The sequence below is a fragment of the Erpetoichthys calabaricus genome, chromosome 9 (assembly GCF_900747795.2).
Source record: "Erpetoichthys calabaricus chromosome 9, fErpCal1.3, whole genome shotgun sequence".
In the NCBI taxonomy this organism is placed as follows: Eukaryota; Metazoa; Chordata; class Cladistia; order Polypteriformes; family Polypteridae; genus Erpetoichthys; species Erpetoichthys calabaricus.
In genome coordinates, this window is record NC_041402.2 from 43,306,530 (window position 1) to 43,319,566 (window position 13,037).

The following is a 13,037-nucleotide window of genomic DNA, read 5'->3' on the forward strand; positions in this document are numbered from 1 at the left end:
ACAGGTAGGCCCCACCTCTTGGGGGACCACCCAGAAAACACATGGAACATAACAAAGGCCATCTGCTACCACTGGAACATTGTGTCTAAACTGAAATGGAATAGACTGAAAGGTCACAGAGTGCCTTCGCAAACACAGAGGTGTTTAACTGAAAGTGACTCCTTTCTTCTCCCTGAACACACTCGTTTACTTGACCTTCACTTTGATCCTTTTTTGTGAAACACCTGTGCAATGCCTCACATGAGCACTGAGCGGATGCCTGATTGGCTCTCAGGTTTCCAGTGCGATTGTGTTGCTGAGTGTTTCTCATTAATAGCTGAAGTTACTCTGTCTGTATAATTGTGAGGAGTTTAGAATTACGCCCCTCCCAAAAATTACATCCAAGCTTAAAGAGATTGGGTGAAATCACCATGAAATGTGCCGTGTGAAAGCTACAACAAATAATAGTATTAAAGAGCAAGACATGGCCATCTTACTCTTTCACATATTCCTCATATTTGCCAACACTGGTAAGTTCATTTTATCTTTAATCTTTAAATATTAGGAGGTATTCTTATAGAAGGATCCATTCATGGGTTATTAATTTCAGCAAACATTTCATGTTGTGGTTTTTTCTGCCAACGACAGATCATTTTGTTGGACACAGTCAACATTTCCAGAAGACCCTTTTTTTATTCAGGATTGCCTTAATACAAATTGTGTTTTTCATTCTTTTTATTCCAAGTTCATTCGGGATCATTTGTGCATTTTGGGATTTTGTTGCTGAGTAACAAACAAAGGCACTCTTTCAGCCAGAATAGTAGCACTCTATTTGTACAATTTGTGAATGTGTGTTTTATTTCAAGATTTCTTTTTATGTGGCATGGCACCAACAAAATGCCATCGCCTAATTAAAGATCTATTCGTCATAAATTTGACTTTCCAAACATTTAAGCTCAAACCAGTTGGTGTGTTCAGTTATTAGAATCTGGTGGTCTCACACTTGTTTCCTGATGGTCCTTAGTTTGTTAGTTTTATGCATTAATGATTTGTGCATTTGTTAGCAAGTACTGTAGTCTTAATCCTTTTGTTGTTATTGCCAAGACATTGTACAGAATTGTACTTATCTTTGTGAATGCAATCCTTAAGCAATACGTCTTTTCCACCTTAAATTTTGAAAAACAAAACATTGAAGGTATGCAGTAAAGTAAATTCAGTACTTATTTCCATAATAATATCGTTTGCATGGTATATTCTTAGGTGAGAGGGTGTAACAGTGGCAGTGATGCTGCCATGCAACAAGGGTTCCCATCTCCGGTGCTCCCTGTGGTCATGTGGGTTTCCTCCGGGTGTTTCGGTTTCCTCTCACAGTCCAAAGACGTGCAGGTTAGGTGGACTAACAGTGTTAAATTGGCCCTGATATGTGCCTGTGTGTTCACTCAGAGATCAGCTGCTAACTGTTCCTGCCGTCTGCCTGATGCACGCTGAAATAGACTCTAGCTTCCCCGACACCCTGCTCCAGATAAGCTGGTTAATAAAATGGATAGATGATTTGGTGAGGCTCATAAAAATAAAAAATACAACATAAGATCAACAGTAATCACCTTCCCTCAGACGCCTCCAAACACCCAAATAAGACAGACACATGTAGGCAGATCCATTAAATTAGTGTAGAAGTGTCTCACAAGGTGCGTGACATACAGGTCAGCACTTTTGCTTCAAGGACCCAAAGCCCTGTGTTCAAATCCCAAGCCTGGCCTTCGTCCATGTGGACTTTACATGTTCCTCCACTGTCTGCATTGTTTTCTCTCTCCTGATACGCCAGTTTTCTCACACATTTGTTAGGTTTATTGATGACTGTAAATAGACTCCATATGTGTTAATGTGCCTTGCACTGGACTGGTGATATATCCATGATCATTTCCCTCTTTCCTTCCTTACGTCCGCTACTGCTGAGATAGGCTCCGGTCCTCCATGGCCCTGAATTGTATCATGGGGGCTTGAGAATGTTAGGTTATGCCTCTTAATGTCAAGGTGTTAAATTCACGTATATCACCTTAATGCCTCCACCTCCTCAGACCCTCTATCTGATCTCAGGAGCTTCACAGTCGAGTCCTCACTGGCAGCATAACATCCTAGAACAGCATCTGTTCATCTCAAGACTATAAAGCATTATATATATTCTGAAGGGCTCTGTCCAGGAACCTTACCTGGCTGGGACACTTGCAGCATGAAAGGACAGGTGGGACAACTTGCACACGGTTTTGTCTCCTCCAAGGCGCTAGATGGGAATCCCTTTGGGTTGCGGCATCACCACAGATTCCCACATGGCATCGTGGGACTTGGAGTTTGTTGGCTTTGTCCTGGTGGGTTCCATGGGTGCTGCCAGGTGGTGCTGTGAGGACCTTACCTAGAAGTGCTTCAGGGCCAAGCTTTGGGGACACCAGAAGTCCTTCCAGGGATAATATAAAAGCAGCTGTCTGCCATAGCTCCGGCAGCCAGAGTCAGGAAGAAGGAGGACAACACTTGTGTGGAGAAGTGGAGGCAGAGAGAATGACAGAGAGAGAGAAGAAAGAAAGACAAACAGTTGCAGAGTACCGCATTGCCGTGTGTTATACTGTGCTTTGTACTTGTGTTGGTGGTGGGAAACTTTAATTGGAAGAGTTTCCCACAATAAAAAGCTCTTTGTGCTTTTATACTTGTGTCGGGTTATTGGGGAGCTGGAGTGCCCCCACAATATATATCTACTTTATATATATAAAATCCTAAGCCTAAAAGCGCAACAATTTTATGTCACTTTTATTGTCACACTTTAAATCGAGCTTATTTTAAAACCTATATATATATATATATATATGTTTGGTATCATTCTTTTCAGAATTTATTGAACTTTAATGTGATGTTGTTAAATTTTCAGGGTCTTCTTCCACTTTTAAATTATAAACTAAAAAATATCGAGAACTCACGTCCCACGAGACGAGACTTTGTGCCAAGAGATTTAACCATGCCCGAGGCCGGAAATAAAAAGCAAAAAGACGATGACAAAGTAGAACGTCGTAGAGACAAGGCAGTGAGACAAAAGGGCAGCTGTGATAGACTTGATCAATTTTGGTATTAAAGAAGTGTAAGAAAGCCTGAGACTGTTCAGTTGTATTGGGGCATGCTGGAGGAGGGGGTTGGAAGAGTTTATTAACAGTCCTAAAAACAGTTCTAGGCCTAGACTATTACCAATTAGTGAGCGAGAGACAGTATTTTCAAAAACAGTGTACTTTACGAAACAAAAATAAAATTAGAACTGTTGTCCATGATGTGCTGATTTGCTGCACAGGTCGAAGAGTTAAACAGTAAATAAAAAAGGTGCACATGTGAATGCTGTTATCTCTCCACCCTCAGAAACAGTTTTTATTGCCTGTATAGATGTATATAAACATGTCACTTTATTTCACAGGCACTTTGTTTGCTGAGAATAACTGCAGCATTGCAAAACTACTAAAATACTTGGATATAATTGATAATAAAACATTATTATGGGCACGACCAGTCAAGAACTGGGACGAGCCCCTGGTTGTCGGTATTTCCATGACCGTGGACAACATAGTGGAGCTGGTAAGAAACGTTTATTTTTTAACACTACTGTTGTAATCAAGTTTACATTTTTATTTTTCTCTGTTGCTGAATGCTGAAATGTATAAATATGGGATTTGTTATTTTCTTTTTTTTTGGAAGTTTTCACAGACAGGCTTATTAGATCTCCCATGACAAAGACCGCTCTAAGCTGTCTGAATGTGACTGTCTTTGCCTGGGTGTCACACCGGGACTGTGACTTTGCTTTGGATTTTCTCTTTCACAATTTTAATCTCCTTCGCTGTCAACTTCCATAGTTCATCAGTTAATTAATGGACAGATATTGTTGGTTTCCATTTATGTTTAATTAGTTTCGACCTTATTCTTTGTGTGTTTTAATAAATCTGCATTTATATGAATACCAGTTCTGTAGTTAGTAATTAGTGTTACCTGTACTTGTATATTAACAGAGAATTGTTCACAGTGCTCTGCCCTTGTCTGCACTCGTTGAAGAGCATTACACAAAAATAAGTTGTATTGTATTGGTAGAGGGGTAAACGAAGAAACAAACACCTCACAACAGATTAATATTAATGGCCCAATAGGAGGAGGCAACTCTTTGCCTTCAGAGTAGCATCAGCCCTTACAGAATGCTGACATACAACTGCTGAACTGTGAGTTTTAGAATACTGCATGCCACCAATGTCCATTAAGAAAACAGTCCAGTTATTTGAGGGATGAACGCGGTAGAATCTACACTATTTCATACTCTACTTTCCATAAAGATTCAGTGGTAACTTGGGAATTCATCCAGGTTAGGTGGCGGGCACCATTTAAATTGGACCCATGAATTCTTCCGGTGCCATAGTATGTCCTCTTGGAAGCTCTCCCAGGTCATGTGGAAAAGCAGGGAGGTCCTCCCCCGACTGTGCCCTCTAACAGCACCCAGGGACCCCAACAGGGCTGCACTTCCAGTGCTCCAACTTCCATGTACCTCTGCAGTTGTCCAAACTGGGACGCCTCAGGAGGACCACTGCCACCTGTTGCATGAGGGAATGAAACTGCTCCTGGCCTGGGGTGTCCATTGGTCCATCCTTTATATGCCTCCAGTTGTGCAAAAAGCAGTTTCCTCGTCCAGCCGGCATACTCATCTGTCCTCCATGGTACTTACAATGTTATTTGTTGCAACTGAGTCACAGTGGTGCCAATTTAAAGCTAACTCTGAACTTTTATAGCATTTAGAAACTGTTCTATGAAGTGTCCATCCATCCCTGTCGAAGAGTTTAGACTGCTTCTCTTTGCAGATGCACTTTGTCCATGTTTGGCATATACTGTGTTTATTTTTGAGGCTGTACCCCTTGACACATTAACATTTTTACAGTTTTCAGTACTAATCCACCTCCAGTATTGGCACTGACTACTTGGTCTCTTTGAAACACTGGAAGTTGCTTGATGTTTCTTTGAAAAATCACATTTCAAAGTGCTAACTGTCAAACCTCTGTTATCGTTGACACATACTGGTAGCTGACCATCAATAGAATATGATGCACATTTGCAGATGTGTATGTAGTTTTGGTCCAGATACTTCAACTTCTACTTCAGGAGAGTTTATGTTCTTTTCTCCAGCCTCTGTATGTCATTCACACATGGTGTGCCTCTGGAATAAAAAAGCAATTTCAGAAAACAGACCTAAATGGGGACACTGATGCAGAATTTATTCTGATGATTTTTTACTGCTGTTTTCCTTCATGACCTGGTCAATGAGAATTTCATTCCACTTGAGGCAAGAAGCCGAACTTCGCTATACAATAAAGTTGGTGTGAGTGAGTTAAAGACATCTCATGTATCCAAATTTCAATTACGGGGTTTGCGCATATTCATTTACTTGGATTAAAAAGAAGGCTAAATACCTGAGCCACCCTCTTAACTTTCACACTCACAGACACAATTACAACATGTACAACAAGCCTGTTGGTTCGTATTTATCAAACCTGAGAACTATCACTGGCCAGAAGGGAAATGTGCAGTACATAAAGCTCATATCATATTTGGGCAAGAAAAACAACCTTTTCTGTTAAAAGAAGGTTTAGGTTTCAACCTTTTCATGATCTGGCAAAATATGCCTGGACTCATTTTTAAATGATAGCTTATTTTTACTCATTCCAGGATGGAAAGTCTCAAAGCATGCTGAGCATGGTCTGGTTTGACATGGTGAGTATTCTCATTTTATTAAACTTGTAGTCATAATACTACTCCAATCCCAACAACATAGATTTGACTTTTTCAGGTATGGCAAAACAGCTTTATTTCATGGAATCCTGAAGACTTCTGTGGAATAAGTGATATTTTTATCCCACTGGACACAGTTTGGATGCCAGAAGTGTATGTTTATGAGAAGTAAGTTTATTTCATTCACGTGCTGGCTCACAAATCACTGCACGCTAGGAAGCATGTGGACCTCTTCAAATAAAGATGGTTCATACAGAGCAAGATGAATGTTTCCATTTTGGCTGCACATTCTTTTGTTTGTAGCATGAAAAAAACACCACCCAACAATGAGCACGTTGGCGCACTAACGTTTGTAAGTAGTGCTCCTCAACCAAACATTGATGTTAGGATGTAAAAGTAGTGTTTTCATATGGGGAGAAGTTGTGGGTATTTGATGAATTCCTCATTTGTCAGCACACATTGTTAATGTTAAGGGATCATTGAGAACAAATACACAAGAATGGAGACCTACCACTTTGTCATGAAGTTAATCATGTCGAAGAATTTACTAAACATTTTTTAGTAAAATCAATAGAGGGTTGCTTGATTTAAGCAAATTGTTAATGGTCTGAAAGTATCTGTGTATGAAAGAAGATTCAAAGAGCTTAACTGGTTAAAGTTCAGGAGCTGCACACTTTCACACACGAGGCTCTGTGAAAACATCCAGAACAAAACAAGGATATTCTTAGGAAGAACTGATGTCATCTCAAGGTATTTAACAGATTTACAGTCAATCTCAGGGTTATCAACACAGGTTTTAAGAAACAAATCTTGCAGTGAATATGCCTTGAAAGGGCAGACAGCAACAAAAAAGACGAGCTGTAGAATTTTCTGATAGTTTGGGTAGTTAGAGGTGCTTTCAATAGGCCAGAAATAACAGAGTCTGCCTACTCATCTCACTGCAGGAGAAGAAAGAGGAGAGCTGTCAAGTGAGACGAGAGCCTCCTTGGTTTAAATAGAGGCTGATCACTTGGATTATCTTTTCATAAGGATTCCCTTTCTTTCTGGGCTGGATCTAACCCGGCTTAGTTTCCTATACCATGTGCTCAGAGCTGTCTGGGTAAGCTCCTGCTTCATGTGACGCTGAACTGAAATAAATGAATCAGTAACTGGATGGAGAGTTGTTGGGTTAACTGTACGGATTTGACTTTTGAGTACAAGTGTGAGATATGACAATGCAAAAGTAAACCAAGGAGAATAAGAAAATGTTAAACATTTGTTTACTTTCAGTGTTACTAATTATAAAAACAGCTTACATTCACAGAATAACATGTCACCGTGTCATTGAGGTACTTTTATGTTAATGTATCACTCCTATTTACAGTACACTGAAAGTTTAAACAAATGTTAACGCTACCATTTTTCATTCTTTTTCTAGCAGAGGTGACATATCAACAGAGAGCTAATGCTTACTACTGCCTAATTTACCATCTTTCCAAAAACAACCACAAGAACAAATTATGAAAAGACATCAAATTTATCCATCTATCCATCCATTTAGCTTAGGCTGAACAGGCATCAGCTTGTGACCAGATAGCAAATGAGCTGATTCAGCCCCATGGCTCTCGTCTCTTGAGCCACAGCCACCTAAAGGCTTTCTAGGCTGCTTCAGTGGTATTGCTGATGGCTCTTCTCCTCCTCTCTCTTTAAACAGCCAATGAACCAAGAGCTCTGGCTGAGAATCATCATGCAAATCATCCCTGCATTCTGCCTCAACAGGTGGGCACGGTCTTCTCCAACTACATTGTCTGCACCAGCTGACCATACTTGGTGAGACTTCTCTCAAAAGTCTCATCCAAACACATGTCCTATGGGGCTGTCAGCACTAGCAAAACAACTTGTGCTTCTAAAGGGAGGACAATTATATGGCTGCAAGGTAGTGACTACTATAAGATGCAGGAACCTCGGTTCTCCCACCAGGTCCATCATCCTCTGAAAATCCCTTGCAGAGGGCAAGATTCCCACAGATCTCTTTTTTGGTTGTTTTGGCTAATTAAAGTGATGGCCTGTTGACTTGTTTGCTTCACATAATCCCCACACTGATGGCCTCTGTCATGACCCTCAAAACTTGACTGTGGTGCCACTGGTATCGCCCCTCTCCTAATGCCTTGAGGAAACTTCTCAAAATATGGTCAAAAGGCTCCATGTTTGGAGCATAGTGTGCAAGCTGGTGCTTTAACTTTGCTCCATATGTACAGGTAAGACAGACATGAGAGCATATCATGCACTACCTAGATGAGGAATTGACTGATAATGCTCAGCCTTCCACATTTCTGTCTTTCCCATGGACCCTGTTGTTTCATTGCCACCATTGCCACTGCTGCTCACTTCGTTGTGTACTTGGCACCACTTCTCCTTTCCTTTGCAGCTGTCAGTATGAGACATTGGGAAAGATCCCAGCCCAGGTTTGCCTTGCGTCACCATACCACCCAGCCTGCTGTGTGACAAACTTGCTTCTTGCTTAAAAATGAATTTGTTGAACTGCATTTACTTGGTTCTCAACTCTGCTGGGTCAACCAGTCTGTATATGTGTTATACCTTGTAGCTCCATTCCAAGGGAGAGTCTCCAAAATACTTTGTGAAAAGTTAAAGAAGCTACAATGCAAAACAGCACAAAATAAGAAGGTGTAAGAAAATGAAGGAAAAAGCAATTCTAAACATATTAAGACTACTGCCGTACAGCCATTTGCTGTTGATGAAGTATTCAACATTGAGAGGTTCATCACAATAGTGTGACGGAATACACTCTGTGGCATCACACAACACATGTTGAAATATCAGTACTAGTAATCTGATTAAAACTAAACGTATACATGTAACGTCGGCTCAAGCTGATAGCACGGACTGCATGCTACGCATCTGCTTAATCCAGGGGTGTCGAACTCCGGGCCTGGAGGGCCGCAGTGGCTGCAGGTTTTCATTCTAACCCTTTTCTTAATCAGTGACAAGTTTTCACTGCTAATTAACTTCTTTTCCCTTCATTTTAATAGCCCTGTTTTTAAGGATTCCATCCTCCGAATTGATTCCTCATGAAACAAGCCAACAGATGACCAGCCAATTTCACTCCAACCAGTTTCTTAATGAGAACCCAATTCTTGCCATTAATTAAACCCATTATTTAATTCCATGGCTTGCTGTTGCTCTCATTCTGCCATAGCAGACATTTTCAAAACTGTTGATTTTCTCTTTTAACTAAGAACACCATCAAAATGTTTTGGTGACCTGGGAGATCAACTTTACTGAGACCTTGACCTTTCTCTATTTTCAGATACTGTGTGATGGGCACAGGTGAGCTGGTCATGTGGTGGCTTGTTTCATGTCTCATTATTGTTTGGCTGCTAATTCAGGGGCTCGAGTCAAGTTAATTAAAACTAAGAAGTTAATTAGCAGCAAAAACTGGTCACTAATTAAGAAGATGGTTAGAATGTAAACCTGCCGGCATTGCAGTCCAGGACTGGAGTTTGACACCCATGACTTAATCTGTCACTGCAAAAGTATCGTCATCAAGCAAGCAATACCTGTGGGAAGTAAAGTTAAGTGACTGAAATTGCTACCTTCTTTGACATATAAAAACATTTCGGCTCTTGTTCAGAAAGCGGATGCCAAAAACGCCACTTGTTTTTAAGATTAGGCACCCTTACACTATTTTACGATTGGGCACCTACTCTAAATTTTTAAGATTAGGGACCCTGGTGTACCTGTCCTTACCCCCACGAACCTTAAGTTCAGGGTTAGTAGTAGGGGTAGGCCAGTCTAAAACAAACAACAAGGAGGAGACGGTGTCCACTTTCTGAACAAGACCCAACATTTTTTCCCAGTCTAAAGACTGGCAGAATTTGAAGCGTGGAGGTGGCTCTCTGTGTGTGACAAATCTTCCATGGCTGTAATTTTCAAACTACTTAGCTGTATCTTCCAAAGTAACCTGTGAAACATTTTAATTTAAAAACTTTTTTAGTGACGTTTAGTGAAAGTTACCTGCCATTCACTGACATCAGAACACCGATTGACAATTGCTGCCCGCAGCAAGGAACCTGCAAGAACGTGCATTTTTGCGACTCATTCACAGGTGACAATTGTGCCCGCAATGCTCGATTCTTATCATAATATAGGACAGGAGTACAAACTAATAAATGACCTACAAAGACACCGCTTGCACTATGATAAAGTTGGACACACCTCAGTTAATGTTGGTGAATCACGACACAGCCTTCTTCTTTGTCGCACCTCCTGAAATGCCACCTCGCACCTCCTGGGGGTGTGGGAACCTCTGTCCTGAACTATTAGGAAATTTGATTAAATAACAACAGGAACAGAATTCTTGACATAGAAAACCCCCAAATCAAGTGTAAGATTCACCACTTAACTATCAATATGAGCAAAAAATAAAAATCAGAAGCCATAAGCCATATGATAACCTCTACTCCATGTTTACAGTTGGCACACTGTGTATTTCAGTGCTGGTTTTCCTCCGGGTACTCGGGCTTTCTGCTTTTCCTGTTAGGTTAATCTGTGAATCCCACCACACCAGATCATTCATTCCTAATTCTTTGACTTAATGCTAGTTGTATTGTGCTGCCCAATAACACAGGTTTTGGCAAATGTGCAAATCCTACAATTTCATTCAACGACGCTTTGTAAAATATCATTGATATTCAGAAGCTTCCCGTCTGCCGCTTCTCCTTTGAAACAGTGTAATTTGGCATCAAGCAAGCCTAAAATGGATTTTCAACTAGAATTACTAGATAATATTTAATAAAATGGATTTTCCACATACGGTAACTAACAGGAAAATATTTGATAAGGTATATGTAATCATTGTCCTGCTGTTGCAATTAAACACAATCTTTGTTTGGGATTACTCATATCACAACACTCAGACCTACAGGAGTGTTTGTCAACTGGGGACAACAAAAGCTTTACACACATACTGTGCTCAAAAGCTTGTAATTTACACCATAAAGCATATGTGACAGTTTGACAATCTCATGTTAATTATGACATTTTGTCTACTTATTTGTTTAAAAACTAGCCGCTTACCCAAAGAAGTAGACTTGTAGCTTAACTGAAATTCAAACCTCACCATATTGTGGGACAAACCTGCAAATGACAATCAACAAGAGGTGGCGAATTCTGAGTCCACCAGTCTGCAGTGGGCCTTTTAATAAAACATTCATTTTGGATTATTTGTCTTTTGTTTATTGCGTTTAATATTTATATGTTTTTTTTAAATACTTCTTAGCACTACCTGGTAAATAATGTCATACTTTTTTATGAAAAATAAGAAAACTTCATACAGACACACTTAGACTCACATTGACATTTTAGAATTTGTCACATGTTTTGCACAGTTTCATACAAGATAGCTCAAAAGTGCTTTGCAAGCATTTAAGAAAAAAATTACAAAGAATAAATAAACAAAAAGCAAAAAAGATAAACAAAATCCTTATAAAATAAATAAATACAAACATGCATAATGCAGATAAACAAGTAAGTGTGAGAAATGCCAGACTCCTGAAATAGAGAGTCAATTGCTAAACTCGTTTTTTTAAGTCTCTAATAATTTTAACTGTTAAGTCTGATGCGAACATCAGGTGACCAGGGTGGGAAGAAAAATAAAAACCCCAGCTGGTGAGATGGTGCAGAAAATAAATCTGTGGGGTCCCAATTCCAAAACCTAACCTAACTCAAAAGTGTTAAAGTAGTCCATTACTGCTGTGTTGCACTGTCCTAGAAGACAGGAGTGTCCACCCTTCTTCCCACATCACTGGTACCCGAGTACTTTGATCAGATAGCAATGGCACAAAATGCCATCTCAGAAAACCAGCAAAGAAAACCAAGAATGGTAGAGATTGGCAATGATTGTAAATCAATAAAGCATATTATATTGTAGTATATATTAAATTGTATTTGAACTAGCACAAAAAAAAAAAAAAAACAGAACTATGAAAATGTCACCATAAAAAGTGGGTTTTTTAGGAGTTTTTTTATGGTATTACCATCACCTATCTCTACGAGTAAACCATTCCAGATTTTTGATACATAACAGCAAAAGGCTATCTCATTATATTGCTCTTGTGATTAACACTGTTTCAAAATCCACTGTGAATCCACAGGTCAAAGCATGACTCCACACAGTGTCCAAAAACAATGGTATCAGAACATGCAATCCATGTCTGAAAATGTGTGCCCAGGCAATTGTTTCTTTGATCCTGCTAACTTCGCAAGTACTGACTGGTGCAAGAATATGCAATCTGCAAATCATGGAGCACCTGCTGACTTGACCTTTGTCCCACACTGGTCTGTTATGAAAAATCGCCACGTAAACTTCATTTAACCCTCCACAATGTCAGTGACAAAATCGTGCTTCAGACAGAATGGATCTTTGGTTTTGGTGCATAGCTCACATAACCAGTAGCACTCCACTTATTCACCAGATGTTGAATTGTGGATTTTAAAGGAGCACAAAATGGGATTATTTCCTATGAATTCCTGGTGTTAACTGAAAGTACTTGTATGAACATACAGCTACACAATCAAAATGTGCCATTCAAATTACTGTGGAATGTGTCTTTTACAGCAAACATAATATGCAAAATAGCAGAACTAACAAAATGAAACAAAACACGCACAGAGACTTCCCGCTAACACTTTATCTGACGATGTTTGCTGCTGCAAGGGGCTACTGTTACATGCACCACTCTGTACAAAGAAACACACTTTGAAAACTAAATGACATTTTAGTTTCCTATCCAATTCACAGTGTAGGAGTGAGAGTGGTTTAACTTGTTCACTCCAGAGACAGCAAATTAATGCAGGTAATGGGGTGTAGGATTTCTGTTTCACCTTCTAGCCAGGATGCCAAAATATGCAGAGATCTGTACAATTTATGAACGAGATTAATAAATTGTCAAAAGTCTACCTTAACACTTTCACTTGCTCTGTTGTGGTTTGAAATGTGGCCAAAGACTTTCTTTCATAAATAACCCAGACATGCTTGTTGAAATAAACAAAATAACACAATTTATTTAAAGCATAGGGATAATAGAAGATGAATATATGCAATGATAGATGTTCGTTATTTGTCTCCAAGCGGAAATTAGAACGTTACAGAAGCTCGAGAGAGAGAAAGAAAAATACATAAATAATATACAGGTCAAAATTTATTATTGCAAATGCTGAAGTAATGAAATTTTCAGAATAAAGAACACTTTCTGTGGGCCCAGACA

General features: G+C 39.6%; 1 protein-coding gene across 1 annotated transcript in view; it reads left to right on the plus strand.

Annotated features, from left to right (window-relative positions):
- Nucleotides 1-429: 429 nt before the first annotated feature.
- The window catches only part of LOC127529128 (5-hydroxytryptamine receptor 3A-like), a 44,803-nt gene continuing 32,195 nt past the window's right edge, over nt 430-13,037 (plus strand). The window contains exons 1-4 of the mRNA XM_051931689.1: nt 430-509; nt 3,428-3,585; nt 5,710-5,754; nt 5,831-5,940. Of these exons, the coding sequence (XP_051787649.1) occupies nt 464-509; nt 3,428-3,585; nt 5,710-5,754; nt 5,831-5,940 (359 nt within the window). The 5' untranslated portion in view covers nt 430-463. The remainder of the gene's footprint in view (nt 510-3,427; nt 3,586-5,709; nt 5,755-5,830; nt 5,941-13,037) is intronic.